The sequence below is a fragment of the Phocoena sinus genome, chromosome 2, assembly GCF_008692025.1.
Source record: "Phocoena sinus isolate mPhoSin1 chromosome 2, mPhoSin1.pri, whole genome shotgun sequence".
In the NCBI taxonomy this organism is placed as follows: Eukaryota; Metazoa; Chordata; class Mammalia; order Artiodactyla; family Phocoenidae; genus Phocoena; species Phocoena sinus.
In genome coordinates, this window is record NC_045764.1 from 129,415,794 (window position 1) to 129,443,676 (window position 27,883).

The 27,883-nt window shown below is 40.0% G+C and overlaps 1 protein-coding gene across 3 annotated transcripts in view; it reads left to right on the top strand.

Moving 5' to 3' along the window:
• The window catches only part of GNG2 (G protein subunit gamma 2), a 139,082-nt gene that overhangs the window by 103,247 nt on the left and 7,952 nt on the right, over positions 1–27,883 (top strand). For all 3 annotated transcript variants that reach the window (XM_032622352.1, XM_032622353.1, XM_032622351.1), the window contains one exon: positions 9,238–9,353. In XM_032622352.1, the coding sequence (XP_032478243.1) occupies positions 9,267–9,353 (87 nt within the window). In that variant the 5' untranslated portion in view covers positions 9,238–9,266. The remainder of the gene's footprint in view (positions 1–9,237; positions 9,354–27,883) is intronic.

Consider the following 27,883-nt stretch of genomic DNA (forward strand, 5'->3'; position numbering starts at 1 on the left):
ATAACACTCACTAGTTTATAAATAACAGTTGAATTCAAATTATATCTCTGTAGGACAGAACAAGTTAAGCTTATTCTCTTAAATGGCTAAAGCTTTTTACTAATGTTTGTGCAGGAGACTTTTAAGATTTGTGTTTGTCCTTGACAAGTAATCTTACGAATGCTGTGGACTAGATTTAGGCAAGTGAGTTTATAGTAGTTTGTATTTTTAAAAGCCTCCCCCCTCCTTTTTTTATCTTGTGTCTCAGGCAATTGTGAGCAGTGTTCTATTTACCTCTTGAGCTGTTTGCTTTATAAATACATGATAAGATTTACATCTTCAAGGGACAGGGAAAGAATGTAGGAGTTTGGGAGTATATCTATTATCAAAAGTCTAAGGTAATTACTATTTACTTTTTTCCTTCTTTTTCTTAAGTCAGGACAATTGTACTTCCAGTGTCTTGATTTTTTAATTATATCTGCAAATACCTGAAGGCAAATGGGAAAAGGTCTGAGTGGACTTTGAGCTGCTCTCAGAGCTATGCTTTTGTTTTTCTGAAGATTCAAGTTGCAAATCAAGTATTGTTGATTATAGTTCCTTTTTTTCTCCTGCAATCTGTCTTCAAAGAATTGGGTAGCTGCTTCCATCATAATGCTTAGAGGTTGACTAGTTCACCCAGGCACACTATTTTGAATTTGCCTTTTTAAATTTAGGAGAAAATTTCATATTAAGGAAGAAATTATAAGATTTCTGTATTCTGCAGCTTCAGGGCTTAATGCAGTATGCCTTTGAAAAGTCTGTACAAAGCATTTTATAAAGGCCTTTGGATGTTCTCCTTTTTCTGAGTGTACAATTTAACCTTAGACCAATTCACCTTGGGCGGGAAAGCCTCTACCTTTGCATATCATATATAATATTTAATATATAATATAATGTAATATTTGCTAAACATCAGCCTCCAGCTGGTCCATTTCCTGACCATTTTATAGGAGGGCCTGGGAGAAATTCTGGTCATCTGTTTCCTCTGGGAGAAGGGCTGTAAATGGCCAATACCCTTTTAAATACATCTTTAAATTTGGTAGGATCTTCTGAAAGTGGAGGTAAAGGGCTTTGTCATTTAAAAGGTCTGTTGCTTTCCAGGGGATATGAATTCTTTGTGGTGTTGGGTGGAGGGGTCCAGGGTACATCTACAAAGGACGTTGTATAGAAAGACCTGAAGCTGGCAGAGCCTGATTATGGAGCCCTGGAAAGTAGGAGGAGTTGTAAGGAATAGCAAAGAAAGCCTTACTCTCCATCCTGGATACGTCTGTTAAATTTACTTCCTGGCTTTCGGCATTTGCATGAGTAACCTGTATACTTGAGGCCTAGAGCTCAGAGTGCTCTCTATAAATCTTTTAGGGAATGGGAAGTTAAAACAGGCAGCTGGGTGTTTAAGGGGAAGGTGGAGGAGTTTGGGGAGCTAAGGGAATTTACTGAGGAGATGGGGCCAGATTTTTTTAAGGGGGAATTTATGTTGGATGTGGTCTTTAATTTTTTTTATAAGTCAAATGTCTGTTCTTTCATCTTGTTAAGAGGGTCTCTAAGGCTAGACATTATATTCCTTTGTGTTCTCTTTTTTTTTTTTTTTTTTTTTTTTTTTTTTTGCGGTACGCAAGCTTCTCACCGTTGTGGCTTCTCCCGTTGCGGAGCACAGGCTCCGGACACGCAGGCTCAGCGGCCATAGCTCATAGGCCTACCCACTCCACGGCATGTGGTATCTTCCCGGACCGGGGCACAAACCCGTGTCCCCTGCATCGGCAGGCGGACTCTCAACCACTATGCCACCAGGGAAGCCCTTGTGTTCTCTTTTTAATTTGGTCTTTCCATAGGTACCAGTAAGACAGTCGTTTAGAAATAGAGCGCTCTTAAAAAATCTCTTTCTTTCAAATATTGCCAGTTCAAAGGATTCTTTGGCCACTGATGAGGAGGACCTTACATTAATCTCAATAGAGACTCAAACCAGTAAGTCTTTTTACAGTTTAACCATGGATGCAAGAGGCATCACAAAGGACAGTACAAAAGACATAGTCCTCAGAAGATCCAGAAACTTCATTCCAGATTTAACCTAAGAAAGCAAAGACCGTTGTTGTCATAGGTAGTAAGAACGGTATAGTGCAAATAGTGTGTCTGGTCTCTCACAAGAGCATGAGGCCACTCTAGTCACAGACCTACTAATCTATGACACCAGGCAGGCATTAATAGAATGAGACTTTTCCAGCACTAGCAAGACAACGAAGGCTGAGATGACAAAGGCCCCTTATGACAAACTTCCCTGAAAGCTGGCACAGTTGGACAAAGAGAACATTGCTTGTGACTTCATGTCTTGGAATCCAGTCTATTCAACTGGCCACCAAGTGCAAGCTATTACTTGCATTCTCCGGCTAGCAGAAACCAGAGAATATTCTTACTGGTTTCTCACTGCTCATAGAGTTATGCTTTCAGGACATAGAACAAGATGAAAGGAAAACTTCACCCAGTTTTTACATTAGAGGACCCAGAGCAAAGTTTGTCTAAATAGCTCCCAGTCTCTTGAGAACCGTGAACTCACCGGTGTGTGAAACCAGATCAGACAACAGGCTTCTAGAACCTATGCCTGTGTTCTGCCCTATGGTTTTTCTCCTTATGAGAAATGACACAAAAGGCAGAGAAAAAGGAAAACAATGACCATCTCTGGGAGAAAAAGAATAAATAGATAACAAGAGTACTCACAACATATCTTTACAAGTCACCATACCCAAGGAGCTAATTCATAAACATATTTTCTCCTACTAATCTGAATTTAGAAAAAGAAAAGGATTCTTACCATTCTCACTTCTACGAGACCTTGCAGGCAGAGACCTGGGAGACTGATTTGGTACGAATTCTTTCCTTCTGCCAGCACCCACCAGAGCTCCCAGGGTCTCTCAGCTGCTGCATCCCGAGAGTGAACAGTGTACAGGCAAGGCAGAGCCCTACTTTTGGCACCAAAACTGGAGAGGAGGAAAACTTTCCCCTTCTTCCATTCTTGATTCTTTGGCTTGTCTAATAATTAAATTGACATAAGATTAACAGGAGAGGGCTTCCCTGGTGGCGCAGTGGTTGAGAGTCCGCCTGCCGATGCAAGGGACACGGGTTCGTGCCCCGGTCCGGGAAGATCCCACATGCCGCGGAGCGGCTGGGCCCATGAGCCGTGGAGGCTGAGCCTGCGCGTCCGGAGCCTGTGCTCCGCAACGGGAGAGGCCACGACAGTGAGAGGCCCGCGTACCGCAAAAAAAAAAAAGATTAATAGGAGAAAAACAAATTTAATTTTGTACATATACATGAGCCCATAAAGAAATGAGACTCAAAGAAGTGACCAAAGCAGGCAGCTTTTATACCTTTTAGACAGGGAAACAATACGTTTGTGAAGAATCAACAAGATGAATGGACCTGGGCTTGGGATAGCAAATTACTGAAGAAGTAACAAGGTTTGTCGATACAGCCTTCTGGGCTCTGAATTTCCTGTCTCTGGCAATAAGGATGCCTTCTACCTTCCTGGTAGAGGGAGGGTGCCTTCACACAGGAGATTTATTTCCTGCTTTCAGGGGGACAAATAGAGTGAGGGTATTCTTCTTGCACTGGCTATTTTCTTAACTAACTTCAATTCAAAATAACCAGTATGCCATAGTGACATATCTTGGAGTGGCATATTCTTTTCTCCTTCAAAATAATGGAGCATAACATTCACAACTTTAGTTTTGGCAGTGATTTCCCGGCTCTAACACCAAAGGCATAGGCAACCAAAGAAAAAAATAGAAAAATTTGACTTCATGAAAATTAAAAACTTTTATGCATCAAAGTACACTATCAACAGAGTGACAAGGCAATCCATGGAATGGGAGAAAATATTTGCAAACCATATATCTGATTAGAGATTGGTATCCAGAATATATAGAAAATTCCTAAAGCTCAACAAAAACAAACCTGATTTTAAAAGGCTTGAATAGACGTTTCTCCAAAAAAAGATATCCAAATGGCCAATGAACACATGAAAAGTCGTATCACTACTCATTTGGGAAATGCAAATTGAACTATAATGAGGTACCACCTCACACCCATTAGGATGGCTACTATTTTAAAAAAAGAAAAAAAAAAAGAACGTGTTTATGAGGATGAAGAGAAACTGGAACCTTGTGCACTTTTAGTGATAATGTAAAATGGTACAGCTGCTACGGAAAACAGTATTGCTGTCCCTCAAAAAATTAAAAATAGACTTACCCTATATGATCCAACAACTCCATTTCTGGGTATATACTCAAAAGAACTGAAAGCAGAGTCTTGAAGAGATATGTGTACTCCCATATTCACAGCAGCATTACTCACAGTAGCTAGAACGTGAAAGCATCCCAAGTGTCCATCAACAGATGAATTGGTAAAATATGGTGTATACATAGAATGTAATATTATTCAGCCTTAAAAAGGAAGGAAATTCTGACACATGCTACAACATGAATGAACCTTGAGGACATTATGCTAAGTGAAACAGGACAGTCATGTAAAGACAAATACTGTATGATTCCACTTCTGTGAGGTACCTAGAGTAATCAAAATCATAGAGACGGGAAGTAGAATGGTGGTTTCCCAGGCTGGGGGAGAAAGGAATGGGTGTTATTGTTTAATGGGTACAGAGTTTCAGATTTGTAAGATGAAAAGAGGTGTGTGTGTGTGTGTGTGTGTGTGTGTGTGTGTGTGTGTGTGTGTGTGAGTGTGTGATGCATTGTCCCAATGCTTCAAGCTTAGAAGATAAGCTAACTTTTTCTTATTTACCATAGTCACTTTTTAGGAAAATACATACTTCAGTAGGGCTCCAGGACCCAATCCCAGTGTGTGGAGGGGGGCAGTTCCCTTCACACCAATAAACAATCCTCTGACACCAGTTGAATGTCCTACAATTTAACTTAATTCTTTAATTCTGACACTGCCTACCCAGGGATAGCATCAGGTTCCACAGGTTAAGGGTTGATCTTACAAGACTGCCTTCTCCTCCCCCTACCCACAAACACAATTCAGGCCCCCCATTGCAAGCCCAGGTTGTTACCTGTACTTCTGACTGACTGGCTATAAATCAGAGATTCCCATGACCTCTTCCTTGGTTTTGATTAATTTACTATTACAGAACTCAGAGAAACATTTTACATACTAGGTTACCAGTTTATTATAAAGGAATGTAACTCAGGAACAACCAGATGGAAGAGATGCAAAGGGCAAAGTATGGATCAAGGGTGCAGAGCTCCCATACCCTCTCTGGGTGGGCCACTCTTCCAGCATCTCCACGCGTTCACCAACCTGGAAGCTCTCCAAACCCTGTCCTTTTGGGTTTTTATGGAGCCTTCTTTACATAGTTGTGATTAATTAGATTTAATGGCCACTGGCAACTGATTCAACCTTCAGCCCTTTTTTCCTTCCAGGAGGTTGGGGTTGGGGGTGAGTTCTGAAAGTTTCAACCCTCTAATCACATGGTTGGTTCTCGTGGCAAACAGCTCCCCCATCCTCAGGTTGCCTAAGGGCTTTCCAAAAGTCACCTCATTAACATAACAAAAGACCTTTATTGGTCTTACCAGGGGAGATTCCAAGGGTTTTAGGAGCTCTGTGCCAAGAATAGGTCAAAGACCAAATATATATTTCTTATAAATCTCAATATCACATACTTCTTTGGAACACTGGTCTAGGACTCTACAGTTCTTTCAGTTTTCAGGAGGGGGATTTCTTCATTGCTTTTACGGGAAAGCAGCCGGATGTGAAAAAGAGGAAAATGCACTAAGTGATTCTGAAAGTGGCCCTAGATTTTGTTGGGTCATATGGTGAAAGAAAAACATACAGGATCTTCCTAAAGCTAGAAGCACAAACCAAAGCCTTTGTCTACTTTTTTTTCTTAAGTCCATTTAGGTTTTATTTGTTCTCTCCCCAGCATTTCTAATCTTACGTCCTGCCCCATCCCTCTTCTTTCCCACCTCAGCATCCCACCTTTCCACTTTCCTTCTCTACCTGCACAGAGGTCTCCTTCCATCGTAGGTAGAATAAAGGCCCCCAAAGATGTCCATGTCCCCATACCTGGAACCTGCAGAGTGTTATGTTACATGGCAAAGGGAATTAAGGTTGCTAATCTGTTGACCTAAAGATACAGAGATTATCCTGTATTATCAGAGTGGACCCAGTGTGGTTACAATGGTTCCTAATAGTGGAAGAAGGAGGCAGAGGAGAGTCAGAGAGAGAGGTGACTACCGAAGAGGTTAGAGTGATGTAGTGTGAGAAGGAGTCAACTCACCTTTGTTGGTTTTGAAGATGAAGAAAAAAGCCAAGAGCCCAGGAATGCCAGCAACCTTTAGAAGCTATGTGAGGAAAGGAGACATTTTCCTTTAGACCTCCAGAAGGAATGAAGCCCTGCCAATATCTTGACTTTAGCCCAGTGGGATCTCTTTCAGACTTCTAACCTCCAGAACTTTTAAGATACATTTATATTCTTTAAGCTACTAAATTTGTAGTAAGGTGTTACAGCAGCAATAGAAAACTCATACACTTTCCATCTCAGCCTCCTCGGGACAGCTACAGCTTTTTCCAGGGAACATTAACAGGCATTAGGACATAGACTTTCCTGGATACTCAAATAAAAATAATTGGTTATTTAATCAGTTAATGGCAGACCTGTGAGCCAACAGTAGAGAAACCCTTAATTATAGCGGTGTAAACAAGATAGGTGCTTATTTCTCTTCACATAGATGGCAGCCAGTTCACAGCTGGCATGGTGTCTCTACCGTATCAGTAAGGACCCAGATCCTTCCTGCTCCTCCTGGAGTGTAGCCCAGATGTTCAAGATGGAGCTCTGTGGTCAATATGACTACCTTCTAGGCCAGTAACAGGAAGAAGGGGAGGCAAAGGGCACATCCCTTCCCTTCACGACACTTCTGCTTATGTCTCATTGGCCAAACTTAGTCATATCAGCACACCAAGCTGCAAAGGAGCCTGAGAATGCATCTTTCAGCAAAATGTCCCCAAATAAAATTCAAGGTTCTTGTGGTCTCTGTTAAAAAGAAAAAAAAATTGTTATCACTAATGAAGAAGAGGAAAAGGGGTATTGGGAGCAAGCAGTGGTCTCTGCTACAGGTTACTGTGTTATCTGGTTTAGATTCAAGGGCAGAAGAATAGCTGACCAGACTCTGAGAGCTCCCTCAGGCCCAATGAGGATTTGGAAATTCTGTGATAGTCTGTATTCTAGTGTGATAAATTCTAGTTTGGAGGAAACATGAACTTTACAGAACAGGGTCCAGAGGCCTGTAGACCAGGGCTCCTTCCACTTTGGATCACTGGAAGAGTTAGGCTACTCTACTGGATAAGTCAATACTCCATCTTGGCCCTGTGAAGTTTTGCAAGGCTGGTGGATGTCCATTTGATTTGGGGGCACATAATTTCCCTGTGGGGCTAAGATGATTAGGTCCCTAACCATGCTGATGAAATCGCAGTTGTTGTTAAAGCCTCCTTTTTTGTTTGTTTGTTTTTGCATGCAGGATCCCTCCCTTGATCTTCAAGCATTTGAAAGTAGAGTTCAGAGATCTTTGTGGCTTCAAAGTTCTTTCAGTCTTCCTTCCCATTTTATTGTCTCCAAACCCTTTGAAAATAAATTGAGGGAACAGTTTACTGTCCTCCAATTTATACTACAAATGTTGTTGGGCTGGCTTTTGCAGTATTCTTTATAAAATAACACTATCCATGAAGGGACCTCTTCGTTTACAGAGAGTTAAATGTCAAGAAATAAGAACCAAAGAAGATAATTTATAGACTTTTGCTTTTTTGGTAATTAAAAAAAAAAAATCGTTTCTTGATTTTCATGGATATGTAAAAACCTACGTACTGAACTTATTATGGGTTATTTTTCTTTCTGTAGGTTTTCTATGTGTCCTCTTTCCTTTTTGAGATAGTAGCCTGATCCTACTTTATCCCTAGATAAAAATATTCCCCAAAGCTAGTAGAAGTCACGGTTTTTAATATAATATCTTCGGAACAAGATATGACTGGTGGTGACTGAAGCAGTGTTTAATGTTTCTCATTTCTTGGGTCGTGCACTCTAGTTAAATTGCAGCTCTCAGACATTCCTCCACTACTGGGTGTCAGTGACCTCAAGGGGCAAATTTACATTGACGGTCCTGAAACAGTATATGGCACCTTGACATGGAGCAAGACCCGATGAGAATGTGGGGGAAAGGGGTACTGAAAATAAATAGGATACTTTCTGAGATGAGCAACAAGAATACAGTGAGATGGTGGGTCAAGAAATAATTAGAAGAGAAATGAAATTGGGATAGGACTTGAAGGGATTGGGGGACAAGGATGGGAGTGGGTCTGGTAGAGCCAGAGACAAAGAAACCATCTCACCATCTACATAGGTACAGAACTCCACTCTCTAAACATTTATGTTCCATTCCATATTCATAAAAGTATTAAGTCTGTTGTACTTAATTTAGAATACCACTGGTCTACTCATCGATGCAAGTAACAATTTAGACATAGCAACGCCTACCCCTTGACATTATAGTTTGTTCCTGAAGAATTATGAGTAAAGTAATTGGTTGTGAATCAAGCCATATTTCAAATAGACTGTGCTGGATAAATAACACAGAAAAGCCACAAGTCCTGTTGCAGTGTCTCTGCAGTATAATAGACTGAGGTACTTACAGTTAACCAGAGAGTCAGCATTTGAGCCCATCAAGAGAACATTGTAAGCATAGTGTTCTTAGTCCTTAGGGATTATATAATTTGCCATTCCTGCCTCTGCTCACCTTTCATTCCTCATCCTCTGAGGGCACTTAACACAGTATCTAACAAAGCAGTGCCCAATAAATAACAACAGTCATTATGCGTACTGTCACCCTTACCATTTTGAACCTATTTCATAAATTGACATAAATTTAATAACTTGGTTTCTTAATGTGGCAGCATATCTTATCTGATTTGATTTGATGAACTTTCTTCTTTTTTTTTTTTCCCCCAAAGAAGGATGGAAGGGCAGAGGTAGGGAGTTGGAAAAGCAAACCTCATCTTCTGGCCTGCCTGCCATGCAGACTCAGTGCTGGATTGGGGATGTAGATGGCTGGAGGAGCCTGGCCTGACTATAGCCATTTTGAGGGGATCCCCCAGCTATGATGAATCTGCACATTTGGCAGCTGGAGAATTCTCTGATGCATTTTTCCTCCTTGTTTTCTTTCCCAGTGTGTCTGAAAAACCCACCCAGCATTCCAATGGCCAGCAACAACACCGCCAGCATAGCTCAAGCCAGGAAACTGGTAGAACAGCTGAAGATGGAAGCCAACATCGATAGGATAAAGGTAAGGATGGCGTAACCCACACAGCTCAGCTAGCCTTTACTGTCAGGAGCATGACTTGCAGCCATGTGTCATTTGGCTACTTTTCTATGGAGAGTGATGAAACCAGTGATGGTGGAAGAGAAACTTAATGGTTAGGCAGAAGTTCATTTTTCTGATGTGTCTTTGCCTCCTCTGGATTTCTCCAAAATAAAATGGTAGTATAAATTAAAACTGGTTCTCTCTGTGGACGTCAAAACAAAACTTAGGCTCATGGCTGAATTCTAGTCAAGGGATTTGGAAAACCCATAAAACATAGAAATCTACCAATTCATTTCTCTGACCTTGTAAAAAGCCCCTTCTCACTTGGGTTTAATTTTTTCTGTCCTTATGTTGGTTCTAATTTTTAGTGTCTATCTTCATGTCTAATCCTTCTGTCCACCACTGCCTGTTATTTTTTTTCTTCTTTATACCTTACTGGAGTTTTTTTTCTTCAGAACGCAAAAACCACTTGTGGTCTCCCTGAGAAGTCAAACAGCATAGAGGTTTCATGGAACTTAATACTCCACTTCTTTCTTTCTCTCACTCCCCAGATCTAACCTGACAGCTTTGCCTTAAGTTGGACCTAATATATTAAGCCAGGACTTTAAACCTTTCGTTGGCAGATTTTCAATGTAAATTAACCCACACAGATAGCTACTGTAGGTTAGTAAAGTAAATTTATGTCAACTATCAAAGCTTCACTTTCCCAGAAGGCCTGAGCATTTTATGAAATGGAACTCAGCAACATATCTCATTTTACTAAAATTAGAACATTCTTTCAGATGCCTTTTTTAAACTGGAAGATTCGTCCATACCTGACTTAGCAATCTGAACAATCCAGCCATCCTTTGGAATGTGATTCTAAAACAAGGGTCAATAAATTATGGCTCATGAGCCAAGTCCAGCCCACTGACTGTTTTTCTCAATAAAGCTTTGTTAGAACACAGCCCCACCCATTCGTTTACATACTGTCTGTGGCTACTTTCACACTACAGCAGGGTAGAGTAGTTGCAGCAGAGACCCTGTGACCCACAAAGCCTAAAATTTTTACTCTCTGGCCTTTTAGAGAAAAACTTTGCTGACCACTGGTGTATAGCAGTGGTTCTCAGCCCACCTGTATATTCATATCACCCAGGGAATTTTATAAAAGGACCAATTCTAAGACCACACTGTAGACCAATTAAATTAGAGTCTATTAGGGTATGATTCAGGCAGCAGTATTTCTTTTAATTATGAGTTAATTTCAATGTATAGTTAAGGTTGGGAACCATGGTCCTATAGGAAGGGGTTTGCTCCTTACAACTCCCATCAGGTCTGGGCTAGAGCATGAAGGGAGAGATGGTCTTCCTCCATAAGTAAACTGAGCAAATTTCCATCTATCCTGAATCTGCTTTGTAAAATTCAAGTCCTGGTAATGGACCACAAAATGTAAACAGCTTCTTTCTTGCAATAACTTTAATTCTTTATTTATGAATATGATAAAGGGTCTTCACCATCTGTCTTGTGCTTTTTTTACCTTCCTCTTCTCCTTTTTTGCCTCTTCTTTTTTTATTTCCTTTCTTAAAAAAAGTATAACATGGCAAGTGCGCACAATACCTGCTGAGAGAAGTGAGGTGTCCCAAAGATTGTGGCACCAAAAAGAGTCATTCGGTTCTTTGTTTGTTTTTGGTTCTGCCCATGGACCTTCTGGAAAATGCCACCTTGCCTTTTGGCGTGGCCCAATGAAGAAAAAAGTGTTTGAAAAGCACTGCCGTGTTTGGCATTTTCTGTTACTACTCAGCATCCCCAGGCCCACATCCTGAAGGAGGGTGTGATGGTGTTGGTGGTGATGAAAAGCTGACAGTGGGAAGAACAGGACAAAACCAAACCTTTTCAGCCATAGGTCAGACCTTCATCACCTCTCACCTGAATTACTGATTGAAAGGTGCTCTTAGCTGATCTTTGCAATCCTATCTCAACCCCATCTCCATCCCTGCTGTTGCTTACTCTCCATGTGGCCACAGACAGCTTTCTACAAGAAAACCTCATTAGGTTCCTCTCTTACTGAAGATCTTTTCATGATTCCCATCACCTGGAAAATGAAATTCAAACTCTATAGCAAAGCCCCTGCCCCACTTTTCGGCTTCATCCCCTTCCTCTCACCCACATACTATATTGAACCATTTTTAATTCCCTTGATGGCAATTTCAAATGCCTTTAACATTCACTCTCCTCCTCTCTACGTTTCTGCTTTACCAACTCCATGACTCCTTGAAGACTCAGTCATTATATGCTTTAAGACACTTTCCCAGACCTTCATCATTAGGTTGGATTTTTGCTATTTTTCGGTTATTCGTTTATTCCTTTAATCAATAAATATTTTATTGAGAGTGTTCTAAATCTCCAGGCCTTGTCAGATCTCTGTAGATCTAGCTCTATAGAGGTATAGAGCTAGATGAAAAAGAAGACACGATTCTTGCTCTCAAGGATCTCCTAGTCTGGTAAGAGGTTGCCCAAAAAATGAACAAGACCTATTATTAACACAAATAAGATATCCAAAAAGCATAATTACCAAATACCATGAGAAAGGAGTCCACACCACACCCTGATTCCCTTTGAATACTGCTTCTGAAGACACCAAATAAATCACTATCTGTTTTAGAGCGACAAAGCATTAGCCTAATGAGCTGAACAATGAGTGACTGCCTTCCTACATGATCGTCACTTTCATATCTCTGAATTCCTCTTGACGTCATTAGACCTGAAATTGTTGTAAATGTAGTGGCAGCCTGTATCTCAGCATTTGTTCTGCGCATCAGAGCCAGGCAGGCATGCTGTGGTGAAGTGTCAGATTATTTTTAGTTTAGCTCTTGGGTAAAACTGCGACTGTGTTGACACTGTTGGCAGCTAGCTGGTTTAGGACTTGCCTTTTGGAGTCCCTTCCAGGCTTCTGAGTGGTCAGACTTCTCCACCTACTTTTGGTACCTGATCCCGTCAGCAAGAAGGGGCTTCTCTCTGAAGATCTCAGGTTTCTGATTTTCCAATTAGAGTAGTGACCTCTTCAAGCTATAAAGGTGGCAGTGGCTTTATGTCCATCTGGCAGAGCCTAGTACAGCTGAGGCAACAAGGAACAAGGAAAAGGAGGGCCTTCCCTGGTAGTCCAGTGGGTAAGACTCTGTGCTCCCAGTGCAGGGGGCCCAGGGTCTATCCCTGGTTGGGGAACTAGATCCTGCATGCATGCCGCAACTAAGAGTCCGCATGTCACAACTAAGAAGTCCGCAGCTAAAGATCCCATGTGCCACAAGTAAGACTCGGTGCAGCCAAACTAAATAAATAAATAATTTTTTAAAAAAAAGGAACAAGGAAAAGGGGACACAGCTGACACTGGAGCTGTCAAAAGTCCCTTAAGCAGGGGGTGGCCTTATCCCTCCTGTGGCCTCCAGAATAACCTGGAGAGGCCCTACCTTGAGAGGGTCTGAATAACATATTCATTTTTAAACCTTCTTGTTTCCTATCCCTTTGCATCACAGATCCTGAGAGATTTGGACTAATGAACCCATTATCTGTTCATAAGCCTCAGGCATCTATAAATGATACTCCCAGCCTCTCTGTGTTTCTTTGTTAGCATTTCATTCAAGGAGAAAAAGGAAAGAGAAACCAAAGAAAGCTGAGAAGGGCTCTGGGGAAAGGAGCAGAGAGAGGTTGTGGAAACTGTGACACTCAGATGTACAAAACAACAAGGTACACTGCTGTCGAGCAAAGGCCAGTGAAAGAAAGCTTGTCCTGAGAGCGCAAGTTGAGAGAGCATGTGTAAAAGCAAAGGACAGTAGGACTTCAGTTAAATCGATTTATTCATCATTATGTTAGGACTCTGGGTTTCTAATAATAGAAACCTAACCCAAGCTGACTTAAGCAGAAAGAAGAGATGGATTATAAAAGATACAGGGTGTCTCAGAATCTAAGAGCAGAAATGTAGTTGATTAAGCAGGGGGAGTGAGAGCTGGAAGGCCAGCGGGAACTGCAAGTGCTCTGTGATATGCCTCTGTTTCTCCCTGTATAGCTGCCTCTTTCTTTTCCTGAGAGGAATAGATATCTCAGCTGCCTGTTCCATATGGCAGACACAAGGTGGCTGCCCATGGCTCTGAGGATCACATGTCATACTTTCAGCTCCACGAAGAAAGAGATAGATTCACGTCAACCCTTTTAGTCTCACTCCCATATTCCTAGAGTGGTATATTTGTTCTACCAAGGATGAGCCATGCAGCTTCAATCAACTGACGCTAGAATTGAACCACGTTGCACAAACATGGCTCCTAGGAACCAACCCACCCATATGGTTGGGAAGGGAACAGATAGTTAAGGAGGGGTGAGAATCATTGTAAGCTAGAAGAATGCCCTTTAACAGAGGGTGTTGTTGACATCATGAATAATGTAGATGTAAGTGCAAAAGAAAGCCAAGGCCAGGAGCCTGGGTGAAATGATTGCTTCTTATCTAGTTGGATGCTCTTTAAATTGCACATAAAAGTGTCAAATTTATTTCTCATTTCTCCCAAATGGTTCCAATAGACCTTTCCAACTGGCTCTTCTCACTATCTCAAGAATATGCTATGCAGATTCCCATCTCTCTGGTTATTCTGGATCCCTCACTGAGAACACCCTTCCTCTTATTCTTTTCCTATGTCCTATAGAACTAATGTTTGTGTCCCTCCCAAAATTCATATGTTAAAATCCTAACACCCAATGGAATAGTATTTGGAGGTGGGGCCTTTGGGAAGTGATTGGGTCATGCAGGCAGAGCCCTCTGGAATGTAATTAGTGCCCTTATAAAGACTCAGAGAACTCCCTTGCCCCATCTACCATGTGAGGTTACAGCAAGAACACGGGCATCTATGAACCAGGAAGCAAGACCCTCAACAGACACTAAACCTGCTGGCACCTTGATCTTAGACGTTACATCCTCCAGAGCTCTGAGAAATCAATTTCTGTTGTTTACAATCCACCCATTTTTGGTATTTTATTACGGCAGCCCAGCTAGACTAGGGCATTATCCAAATCTTACTCCTTTCTTACAGGTCAGCTTAAATCCCCACTTGTTCATGAATCTCCTTTTCCATTCTGATCCTACTTACTAGTCAATGTACTAAATAATTTTACCTTCATCAGATAATTTTTCAAACTAGACTACACAGTCCTCAATGTCAAAGACCTTGTTGTCTAATTCTTGGTGATGAGATATGCAGGCAGTCAGAAAACATTTTTGTTAGTGGATAGCTTTAAGTTCACAGACTAAGAGTGTCATATAACAAGACATTAGGAACTATATTTTGCAAGACATTTCCAATTACATTTATAGTTTGGGAAATTCCAAGCATGATGTCACTGGCCAAATGAAACTCATTGTAACAGGATAAAATTCAGTGAAATACCAAAAAGAAGGGCATAATTGATCATTTTAAGACAGGTAAATTGTTTCATGTCAAATGTATGATTATAAGCAGCCAGCATTTATAGTATACCTTCTTTCGAAAACAGTTCAACATAAAAAGAACAGACCGATTTTCATAACTGACAAATATGTGTAATTATGGAACCAAATATAAACGTTTCTAATAAGTAAATCATCTTTCTGACAATTGACTCATAATACATTGGAACTGAACTTCAGGGAAAGCTGTAGTGAGAAACAAGCCAGGTAGACATCATGCTTCATTCTAGAGAGTGGACAGACATCTTAGATTTGGGACTTTTCAAATACTTTTCCAGCATTTGAATTGAAAGTTTTAACATCTCTTCCCTAAAATGCTTGCATTCAACTTATTAGAAACAGTAAGATTCAACCTTCCTTATAGGCCAATTGAGAGTATTTTCAGGGTTAATAAAATAGGTATAGTATGTCTAGGACTTATAGAGGAAAAGGCTGTGTTCAAAGATATCCAGTCCTAATTCATTTGATTTGCTGAAAGTGGAGCAAAAAATTTAATTTGAACCCAGGCATACATTAATAATTGAGCATGAAACTTCATTTTTATGAGGGTTGATATAATTTTTTAAATTCAGTAGATATTTGTTAAGCACCAAGTATATTCTTAGCCTTGTGCTTTATACCTAGGAGCTAGAGAAGCAGTACTGTTAAAGCTTGATCATTCAAAATCCCTAGGAAATGTAGTTTTCTGAATAGACTAGTTTTCAGGCCACATAAAGTTCTCCCTTCTTAAAAAATATAACTATTTTGGATGATAATTTTGGATGTTTTTTCTTTATTGAGATTTATCAATTAAATATCATGTACTATTTTTTTTTTTTTTTTTTGCGGTACGCGGGCCCCCCACCGCTGTGGCCTCTCCCGTTGCGGAGCACAGGCTCCGGACGCGCAGGCTCCAGACGCACAGGCTCAGCGACCATGGCCCACGGGCCCAGCTGCTCCGTGGCATGTGGGATCCTCCCGGACCAGGGCACGAACCCGTGTCCCCTGCATCGGCAGGCGGACTCCAACCACTGCGCCACCAGGGAAGCCCATCATGTACTTTTCTTGATGCGTGTTTTGAAAATTAATTCTTCTTTTTCCTTTTTTAAAAAAATCCTATTGATGTGTATCATCAGTTTAATATCTCCTTGGAGGAACAGGGAGGGCAAGATAATTTAGAATATTCACTTTATTTTACAAATTTAAAATAGTAGATATTTATCCATACAATTATACTTTCTCTATATCACAGTCAAAGTTTGATCCTGGGTGCTTTTCACAATCATAGTGAAGAGATCCTTTAGGCTCACCTTTGGCCACCAGCAGTGATACGGGCACTGGTGATGTAGGACATCACGGTGATATGGTGCTTTCCATTTCTGGTATTCCTAATCTTGCTGACCATTCCACCTGTTGTATTTTCAGTATAATTCCAAGGCATAGCAAAGAATACAGATGTTTCTTCTGCATTTACTAAGGATCAAACTAGATGTTTTAATTTTCCCTTACTTGAATTACATATTAATGATTCAAAGAAAAATAAAGACTTTAAAGTAGCCAGCAGCTTTTGACCTGAGTAAAAAGATCTTTCTAGACAAATATCAGGTCAATCTCTCCTAGTTTGAAAATCTTATGATCTCTTCCCAGAGGTGTGGCAGTTTCTTTTGCCTTCAGCTATCTTGCCAGGCTCGTGGCAGGCAATGTTCGATGTTCACAATAATTTCTCATTCTAAGCCTTCATCCCAGCGTGATCTTTCAAGTCCTTTTAAGCATCAATTTAAAGTTGTCAACCCTTGATGGCTCCATTAGTGCAGGCAACTCAACTGAAGGAGTGATTGAATGAATGACTGATACCCTTAACACACAGGCAACTTCCCACGTGCATAGGCAGTGACGACGTATCAGTGCTTGTTGGCCTGGTGGCTTGCAAGCATTTTGCAACATTAATTTTAAGATGTGTTTCAATTTCAGGATGTAATGAAGACGGAGCTATAGGCTTACTCACCATTTAAATTCTTGGGTCTGGTTTTCATCCTTACTGGCAACTACTTCTTCTTAAAGCTGTCAGGGCATTTGCCTAGAATGGGTTCCTATTTTTTCAGAGCCTAAAATCACAATCTGGTGGCTTTTATTGGGACTGTCTAGCGTCCCCCTCCCCTTACTCCCTGGTTCTCAGCCCCAGTCTAGTTTGGTGAGGTTGCTGGGTAGCTGGGTTTCAGCAGTTGTCAATCCAGGGAGATCCTTGCTCTTATCAAAAGTAAATTCCTTCACTGCACACCAGATCTCATCTCCCTCATCACGAACGCACTCCAGCAGTTCACTGCCCATTCTGAATCACCAGTTTTGGTTCTCTATTTCATCCTTTCCAACAACATTCAAACATAGTGTTATTTCTCCATCTTAAATAAAATTTAAATTTCTTCTCTTGAACCCCCCATTTCCTCCTCCAGCAACTGCCTCATTTGTTTGCTCTGCTTTGCAACGTAACTTCTTGAGAAAGTTGTCCATATTCACTGTTTCTAATATCTCTTTTCCCTTTCTTTAGAAAAAATATTTTTACTCCAGAAATAACCTCAAAGGTACAGAAGAGTTTCAAATACAAGGCAAAAATTTTTGTTTTTCCCTGAACCATTTGAGAAAAGTTGTTAACAGGTGCCCTATCACCTCTGGATACTTTAATATTTCCTACAAGTAAAAACATTCTTCTACATAATCATAATATAGTCATCATGCATAATTAACATTGATAACATCACTACCTTCTACTCCTCAGACCCCATTTAAGTATTGCAAATCATCCCAATAATGTCCCTTTGAGCAAAAGAACCCAGTTCAGAATCATGGGTTGCATTTAGCTGTCCTGTCAGGCACAGTTCCGTAGACTTCTTTGACTCTTATGACCTTGACAGTTTTTAGGATTATAGGCCATTATTTTATAGAATGTCACTCAATTTAGGTTTGTCTGCTGTTTCTTTATGATTTAATTAAAGTAACAAAACATTAATAGCAGAGAACTGATGGGGCGTCCATCTCACTGCATTCTATCAGTGGCACATGATTTCAAATTGTCACTGGTGATATTAACCTTAAGTACTTGATTAAGGTGGTGTCTTCCAGGTTTCTCCATGTAAAGGTATTCTTTTTTCCTTTGTAGTAAAGAAATATTTGGAATTTGAGGGAAGGATTTTGAGGCTATATAACTATCCCATTCCTCATCAAACATTCTATTTTTTAAAATTTATTATGCACTTGTGGTTTCCTCTTTTATTGAATGATTTATAATCTGATACTGTCATCATTAATTTTGTTATGTTTAAATTGGCACGGGCTAAATCATTGGCTACTGTGTCCTTTGAAATGTCTCCCTCATTCTTTGAGTACTTCCTTAGTTTTCGGCACAAAAAGATTCTCTAGGGTCCTCTTGTTATTTCCCTGGCCCAGCCCTGGAATCATTCTTTTCTCCAAGAGTGCTAGTTCCCTTGAGAATGGTATTTAGAAATCAAGATCTCAATGCTAAGTGTGCTCATTGCTGAAGAGTTGCTGCTCCTGGGTCCTCTCAGTGGACAGAGCTAGAGAATTCACACACACCTGCACACAAGGACATGTGTGCGCACACACACACACTTTTACATCTATATTTCTTTATCTGTACATATGTGTATAGGTAACCATGAGTTCACATCGACACCACCGGGTCCTATCCTACACCACAGGGTTCATTCCAGCTTTCTACTTTCCATATCTGTAACTCCCCTCACTGTTGGTGAGAAACTTGGCTCCCCTTATCCTTATTTGATCAACTCCCATGTATGGAACCAAGCTCCCACTCCATAACCTCTCTGCCTGATGCAGATACCTTCACATCCCACTTGGGCTTCCATACGCCTCATCAGGCTGCCCCCTGCACAGATGCTCTCCTCACATTGCTCCAGCTCTGACATCCCACCACGGGCCCCTGACCTACTGTAGAAACTATAATACCTTGCTTGGTCCTACCCTAAGCCTTTAAGATTGAATTGTTCATTAAGAAGAAGGAGGAGGAGGCCCCATTTTCTCTACACCCATTTCACTCCACCATTCCACTGGAACTTCTCTCATCAAGGTCACCAATGACTTCAAATTGCTAAATCTAGTAGTCAGTTCTCAGTTTTCATCTCACTTGACCTATTGACATGGTTGATGATTCCTTATGCCTTGAAGCACTTTCTTTTTTTTGGCTCTCAGTACTCCCCACTGTCACAAGCTACTCCTTTTAAATTTCCTTTGCTGTTCCTCTTAGGCTCCCCAACTTCTTACATTGAAGTTGTTCCAGGGTTCAATCCTTGTTCCTCTCTTTTCTATCTAAATGTACTCCTTTGGTGATCTTGCTCATTCCCAAGGCTTTTTGTACCATCTATATGGCCTCAAGTCCCAAATTTATGTCTCTAGTCTAAATCTTGCTTCTAACTCCAGCATTGTATATCTCATTAACAAATGTTTCCATTTCAACCTTTCTAAAACTGAATTCCCAGTCTTACTCCCCAAATCTTCTCTCCCTGCAACTGAAATGACGGCAACTCCATCTTTCCATTAGATCAGTCCAAAAACTTAGAGTTATCCTTAGTTCTTATTTTTTATTCACACACTATCTCTAATCCGTCATAAAATCCTGTGATTCTAGATTCAAATGCTGTTTATCCAGAATTATACTTCTCATCACCACCTCTGCTGCTATTTCTCTGTTCTGAACCACTGTCACCTCTCACGTAGATTACAGCAATAGTCTCCAGGAATCTCCACTTCTACCCTTACTCCCATAGAGTCCTATTCTCAACACAGCATCCAGAATGCTTCTTTAAAATACGTCAATGGCTCCCCATTTCTCTTACCATAAACTTTATTGTATAAGTTTTTACTCAAAGATTGATTACCTTCTCAATTAAGCCTAACTATTGCAACCTGTCTTCCATGCCCCCCCACCCGTATATACACTCTTAATCCCTTTTACCCTTCTCTACTTTTCATTTTCTTATAAAACTTACTACCATCTAACATTCTCTATAGCTATTTATTATGTTTCATTTTCTTCTCTGCATCCTCCTACTCAAATACTATATAAGCAATTTGATTATGCTGTGCATTGGTGAGGTTTGATTCATATTTTTTCATTTGGATTTTGTTGAGTTACTTAAACCTGTGGGTTTATAGTTTTTATCAAATTTGGAAATTTTCAGTTATTAAGTCTTCAAATATTTTTTCTTTCCTCTCATCCACACACCATCTTTCTCCTCTCCTCAGAGACTCCAATTATATGTATATTAGGCCACTTGAAGTTGTCTCCTAGCTCAGTGTGTTCTGGGATTTTTTTGCAGGGGGTTGTTTTTTGTATTGGGGGAGTTGTTGTTGTTTTCAGTCTGTTTTCTCTCTGTGCTTCACTTTGGAGAGTTCCCATTATTGTCTTCAAGTTCACTAATCTTTTCTTCTGCAATGTCTAATCAGGTGCTAATTCCATTCAGTGTGTTTTTTATCTCTAGAAATTTGATTTGGGTCATCTTAATATCTTCCATGTCTCTTTTAATCCTATTTTGCTTTCCTGTATTTTCTTGATTATATAGAAAATATTTACAATAGCTGTTTTAACAGCATCCTTATCTATTAATTTTATCATCTATGTCAGTTCTGGGTCTTTTTCTCCTCATTATGAGATTAATCAATTTGGATTAATTTTTCTCCTCATTATGGGGTAGATTTATTCCCCCTACTTATTTGTATGTCTGGATTTTTTTTTTTTTTTTGGATTCCAGACATTGTGTATTTTATTTTGTGGCAAGCTGAAATTTCTTGTTTCTTTAAATATTTGGGGGTTTTGTTCTGTGGTCCAATTAAGTTATTTGGAAACATTTTGACCTATTCAAGGCTTACTTTTAAACTTTGATAGGTGGGTCCACAACAGCCTTTAACCAAGGCCTACTTGGCACCACTACTCAACACACCCTTTTTAAGACTCTACTTAATTCTCTATGTGTTATGAGATCTATGTACTCTAGCCAGTAGAAACACAAACTATTCTAGCCCTGTGTGATCACCAGGGATTGTTTCACTTGATCCTTTCTGAGATTCTTTGCACAGCCTCAAGAAGTTTTCTCCCACATATGTGCTGATCAGTAATTAGCTAAAGACTCAAAAGGAATCCTCTGGAGGCCTCCAGATTGCTCTCTCTCTCTCTCTCTCTCTCTCTCTCTCTCTTTGTTTGTGTAAGTGTGTAGCTCTTTCTTCTCTGTCACTCTCTCCTCAACTCAAGGAGGTTCATGAAATCTGTTTGGGAGCTCCTCCCTGTGCTGTGGCCTAGAAACCATTTTCAAGCAGTACTGCTGAAACATTCTTGGGGCTTTTCTTGCCTCCCTTCTCTCAGAGATCACTGTCCTCTGCTGCCTGTTCTCTACTATTTAAAAAACATTTGTTCACATATTTTTTTTTTCAGTTTTTAAGTTAAAGCAGGAGGGTTTAATTGGTTGCTGTTCCTCCATCATCATCAGAATTGGAAGTCTAGAATACTGCATAAGTTCCACAAGGACAGGAAGCTTTGTTTATTTTGTTCCCTGATTATGCCAATCCCCCAGAACTGTGACTGGCAATTAGGTACTCAGTAAATATTAGGTGAATGGAATATTTGTTGATTAAGATTGTATTTGAGAACTTCTTCAACAATTATTTGAGTGTTTCCTATGTGCTGGCACTGATGACACAGTCGTGAATAAAATAGATATGATTGTTGCCTTCATAGAGCAGAATGCCAAAAGGGAAACATCAAATAAACAAACAATGGTTGTAATTGTAAATTGTAATAAATTTTTTCTGTGAAGGAAAAGAATGGGATGCTCTGAAAGAGACTAATGATGAAAGTCATTATTGGATGAGGTAGTCAGTAAAGACTCTGCAAAGAATGCTATTTCACCCCTGAAGGAAGAGAAGGAGCCAGCCTGGTGAGGAGATGGGGAGAAGACCGTTCCAGGGAATTGTATATGTGAAGCTCTGAGGCAGAAAAGAACTTGGAACTTTCACGAACTTAGAGAGAGGAGACCTGTGTGGGAGGAAAAAAATGCTACAACATGAAATTGGAGAGATGGCAGGCCCAAAGTAAGCAGGACCCACAGGCTGTGTTTATGATGTCTTGGCTTTCCACAAAGTACAATGGGAAGCTCTTGAAAGTTTTAAATAGGGGAGTGATATGAGCCAATTTATATTTTTAAAATATCTTTCTAGCTGTAGTACAGAGAGTGCTACTCCTGGCACAATTGTAAAAGTAGAGAAGTTATTTACAACTGAGATTCTTAAAATCTTTTGTGCCCCAGACCTGTTTGGCTGTCTGCCGAAGCATATGGTCTCCTTCTCAGAATAATGCTTTTAAATTACAAAGGAAACAAATTATATTAAAATATAGTTTATCAGAAAACATTTGTGGTACAGCTAAATATATATACTTCTTTATTAACTGATTATATAGGATGTAATAGTGGGTCTATACTTATAAATCAAAAGAACATAAATAAATGTTGAGATATCTGCAGTAACTGTAATGTGATGGAAAAGATCTGATTTTTATTGGTGACTAAGTCACAGAAACTGTTAATGCTAATTGTGTTGTCTACATCTATAATGGAAAGAAATGTTAGATTTCCATTTCAGGTTAGTGAAAATAAAGATGTAATTTTTTTTTAATCATTGAACTTAACAGACCACACCCTGCATTCTATTCACGGATCCTGTCTTAGTCCATTTGAGCTACTATAACAGAATGCCATACACTAGGTGGCTTATGAACAGCAGATATTTATTTCTCACAGTTTTGAGACTAGAAGTCCAAGATCAAGGTGTCAGTAGATGTGGTGTTTAGTAAGGGCCTGCTTCCTGATTTGTAGAAGGCTACCTTCTCTCTGTGACCTCACATGGTTAAAGGGGCAAGGGAGCTCTCTGGGGTCTCTTTTTTAAGAGTACTAATTCCATTCGTGAGGGCTCTACCCTCATGACCTAGTCACCCCACAAAGGCCCCAACTCCAAACACCATCACACTGGGGATTAGATTTCAACATATGAACTGGGGGGGGGGGGGGGAACAAAAACATTCAGTCTATAAAATATCCCTTGGAATTTTTTATTTAAGAGGTTATTTCAGTAATTGTGGGAAAAGAAGATGGAGGCTTAGACCAGGGTAGTTGCAAGAGAGGTGACAATAAGGGGACAAATCTGAGATATTTTTCTGGGAGCATCCCTATACAGTCTGCATGTACTCAGTGGCTTTGGTAGGAGAGCTGGATTTGACGTGAACACAAGTCATGTCTTTCCTCAGGGTGTGCTGGCAGCTATCACCTTGGTAGGAGGTGGGGCTGGAGGTGGAGAGGCTAGGGCCAGAGCCAGGTGTGAGCCAAGGCTTCCTGTTTGCTCAGTGGCTGTTACTGCCCTAATTGGGGTGCGGGCAGGTCCCAAGTTGCTGGAGCAGAAGCTCTGAGGGTCAGGTTTGAGCTGGCTCTGTTCCCTTTAAGTGTGAATTCTCCCCTCTCCCAGCACCAGCACCCTTGGGAGCAGTGCTGGAGCAAGAGGGGCCCACTTGGGCTCTCAGCGTCTGACAGGGTACAAGCTGCAGTGGTCCAGCCACAGAGTTCCAGGCTGCTTCTGATGCATTGCCTGTGTGAGTGCCAGTAATGGCTGCCCCCACCCTGCCCATACAGTGCTTCAGGTCTGAGCCACCTCTGTGTCTCTTAGCTGAGCTCTTTCTGTCATGGCAGCCCTCACTCCAGTGTGGAGCTACGACATGAAGTAAACAGGGCTAGAGCATTCACTCCTCAAGCTGGAGAGCACCAGGCAGACATGGGAAACCAGCCAGCCACCCACGCAGTTTGTCAGCCCTCTCCACTCTGTCTCAGGAGAAATCAAGCACGTATGTGCATTCCTCACAAGTAGACAGAGTCCGGGCTTCCCACAGCCCTTGTGTTAGTCCCCCCCAGCCCTCCAGTCAGCCAAGGGGGCTTGTCTTCTCTGTGCCAGACCCCAGGACTGGAGCCTACAATATGTAGCTCGAACCATTCACTCCCCAGGGAGGATCTCTACCCCTATAATCTCCCTTTTCTTCTGAGTCCCCTCCCTGGGCCACAGGTCCTGACCTGATTGCTTCTCTTCCCTTCCTACCCAATTCCGTGTACATCTTTCTTTCAGCCTTGGTTGTTCAGGAGTTTTCTGCCAGTTTCCATTTAGTTTTCAGTGAGAATTGTTCCACATTTAGGTGTTTTTTTGTTGTATTTGTCAGGGGAGGTAAGTTCCAGGTCCTCCTACTCTGCCATCTTGATCACCTCCCAAATTTGAGATATTTTTGTAGGAAGAATCAACAGGATGGAAAAGGGAGAAATTACCTAAAGTTACTGGTGAAATCTTCATGGAAGAACTAGGCCTAGGAATGTGAAACGTAAAAGAATCTGTATGCACAATGTTAGCAAGGATAGTTAGAAAGCAAGAAGATTTGCCAGGCAGACTATTGCTGTGACTCACTGAAAAGTAAGGAACAAGGATGAAGCTATGGGTTCGAAAGAAAGAGCATTCATAAAGAATAAATCAAGAACACTGAGACTCATGACTCAGGTACTCACGAGCTGTGAGAACTAGGGCAAATGTTCTAATGAAGCCTCAGCTTCACATATTAAAAATGAGGATAATAATAATAGTATGATAATAATAATTTATTAATTTTATTTATTTATAATTTATTAATTTTATTTTATTTATTTATATTAATTTATTATTATTAATAATAATAATAATTGTGACCCATAATGTTGTTGTAAGGATTAAATAAAATACTGTATGTAAAGTGGTTAGCACAGTTCTGACATGTAGCAAGGGCAGATAAATATTAGCAATTGTTCTAATTACTGCGAGGATTCTGACATTGTATTGGACCATCACCCACAGGAGATTGCAATCTAGTTGAGGAAACATGATAAAACACATGATATATTTTTAGAAGGAAATTGTTCAGAGTCAAGTGTTCAAATACAAGATATGAGCAACTCTAAGCTATTAAATTTTGCCCAGTATAGTACTTCCTGTACCATAAAAAGATTTTGAGAGTTTCTGCCACATATTTGTATGTGAGCATTGCAGATGAGTAGGGATACTGTTGGATCTCTTGTTAACAATTAAGTTTTACATATTACTATTGTCCAGTCTCTGCTGCTTGCAGCTAAGCTCCCATTTGGCTTAATAATGACTACAGCTCAAACAATTAAAAACAAAACAAAACAAAAAAGAGGTAATTGAGATTCTGAAAGTCTGTTCTTTGCTTTCATTTACAGGAGCTAAGACAAGAACAGGCTGTTTCCTTTTGTTCTGTCATAATACCATTTCATAAAGATGCACAAAAAATTTCAATCAACCTTTGGAACTACCCCTGCATTTGAGTAGTTTGTATGTAGATGGCTGTGGCTTAATGGCAAAACATTAACATTCAAGTTCTTCTTCTGCTGTGTACTTTGCTATATGACATTGAACCACTCATGCAATGTACTTAGCCTAAATTTTTCATCTATAAAAGGAGGATAGGGCTTCCCTGGTGGCGCAGTAGTTGAGAGTCCGCCTGCCAATGCAGGGGACATGGGTTCGTGCCCCAGTCCGGGAGGATCCTGCATGCCTCGGAGCATATGGGCCCATGAGCAATGGCTGCTGAGTCTGCGCGTCCGGAGCCTGTGCTCCGTGGCTGGAGACGCCACAGCAGTGAGAGGCCCTCATACCGCAAAAAAAAAAAAAAAAAAAAGGAGGATAATAGTTCCTACCTCCGGATTATTTTGTAGATCAATAAAGAAAACTTAATGTCTGGAACAAAATAGAAACACAATAAAAATATTTTTATAAGCAATGTAATACCTATTAAAGAGTGAGAATTTAAGTCAAAACTTGTAACAAGAGACAAAGAAAGTCATTATATAATAACTAGGTTAATTTATTAAAAGGTTACAATAATCATAAATATATACACACCCAAAATCAGAGTACCTATTTAGCAAATATTAACCATTAGTACCATTAAGCAAATATTAACAGACCTAAAGGGAGAAATAGACAATACAGTCATAGCTGGGAACTTTAATACCTCACTTTCAACAATGGATAGATCATCCAGACAGAAAATCAATATGGAAATGTTGAACTTGAACTATACTTTAGACCAAGTTAACCTAACAAACATATACAGAACATCTCATCCAACAGCCACAGAATATACATTCTTCTTAAGTGCACATGGAACATTCTCTAGGATAGGTCAAATGATAGGTCATAAAACAAGTCTTGGCAAATTTAAGAAGCTTGAAATCATACCAAAAATCTTTTCTAATCACAATTGTATGAAACTAGAAATCAATAACAGGAGTAAAACTGAGAAGTTCACCAATATGCAGAAATTAAACAACACACTTGTGAATAATCAGCAATGGATCAAAGAAGAAATACAAAAAATAATTTTTTTAAATCTTGAAACAAACAAAAAGAGGAAACAAAACATACCAAAATGTATGGGATGCAGCAAAAGCAGTTCTAAGAGGGAAGTTTATAGTGATAAACACCTACATTAAGAAAAAACTAAAAATGATTTCAAATAAACAACCTAACTGTATACCTCAAGGAACTAGAAAAAAATAGCTTAAGCACAAAATTACCAGAAGGAAGCAAACACAAAGAGCAGAAATAAATGAAATAGAGACCAGAAAAACAACAGAAAAAATCAGCAAACGTAAGGGCTGTGTTTTTTGAAAAGATGGAACAAAATTGACAAACCTTTAGCTAGGCTAAGAAAGAAAGAAAAGACTCGAATAAGTAAAATTGGAAATGAAAGAACAGACATTACAACTGATATCACAGAAATACAAAGGATCCTGAGACTACTTATGAACAATCACATGCAACAAATTGGATAACCTAAAAGACATGGATAAGTTTTTACAAATATATAACCTACCAAGACTGAATCATTAAGAAATAAAATATCTGGGGACTTCCCTGGTGGTGCAGTGGTTAAGAATCCACCTGCTAATGCAGGAGACATGGGTTCAAGCCCTGATCTGGGAAGATCCCACATGCCACAGAGCAACTAATCCCGTGCGCCACAACTGCTGAGCCTGTGCTCTAGAGCCCATGAGCCACAACTATTGAAGCCCATGTGCCTAGAGCCCATGCTCTGCAACAAAGAGAAGCCACCACAGTGAGAAGTCCGTGCACCACAATGAAGTGCAGCTCCCACTCTCCACAACTAGAGGAAGCCCACACACAGCGATGAAGACCCAATGCAGCCAAAAATAAAAAATAAATAACTAAAATTATTTTAAAAAAAGAAAGAAATAGAAAATCTGAACAGACTAATTACTAGTAAGGAATTGAATCAGTAATCAAAAATTTCCCAATAAAGAAAATCTCAGGACCAGATGGCTTTCCTGGTGAATTCTACCAAACATTTAAAAAATTAATGCCAGTTCTTCTCAAATTCTTCCAAAAAATTGAAGAGTAGGGAACACTTACAAACTATTTTAAAAGCTAGCACTACCCTGATACCAAAGCCAGATAAGGACATTACAAGAAAAGAAAACTGAAAACCAATATCCCTGATGAATATGAATGCTAAAATTCTCAACAAAATATTAGCAAACCGAATTCAACAGCACATTAAAAGGATCATATACCACAAACGAGTGGGATTTATTCCTGTGATACAAGGATAGTGCAATGTATGCATGTCAATAAATGTGATACATCACATTAATAGAATGAAAGATAAAAATCATGTGATCATCTCATTTAGATGCAGAAAGAAAATTTAACAAAATACAACACCCTTTCATGATAAAAACTCTCAACAAATTGGGTATAGAAGGAATGTACTTCAACATAATAAAGTCCATATATATATCAAGCCCACAGCTGACATCATACTCAATGGTAAAAGATTAAAAGTTTTTCCTGTAAGATCAGAAATAGGACAAGGTTACCCACTCTCATGACTCTATTTAACATAGTACTGGAAGTCCTAGCCAGAACAATCAGGGAAGAAAAA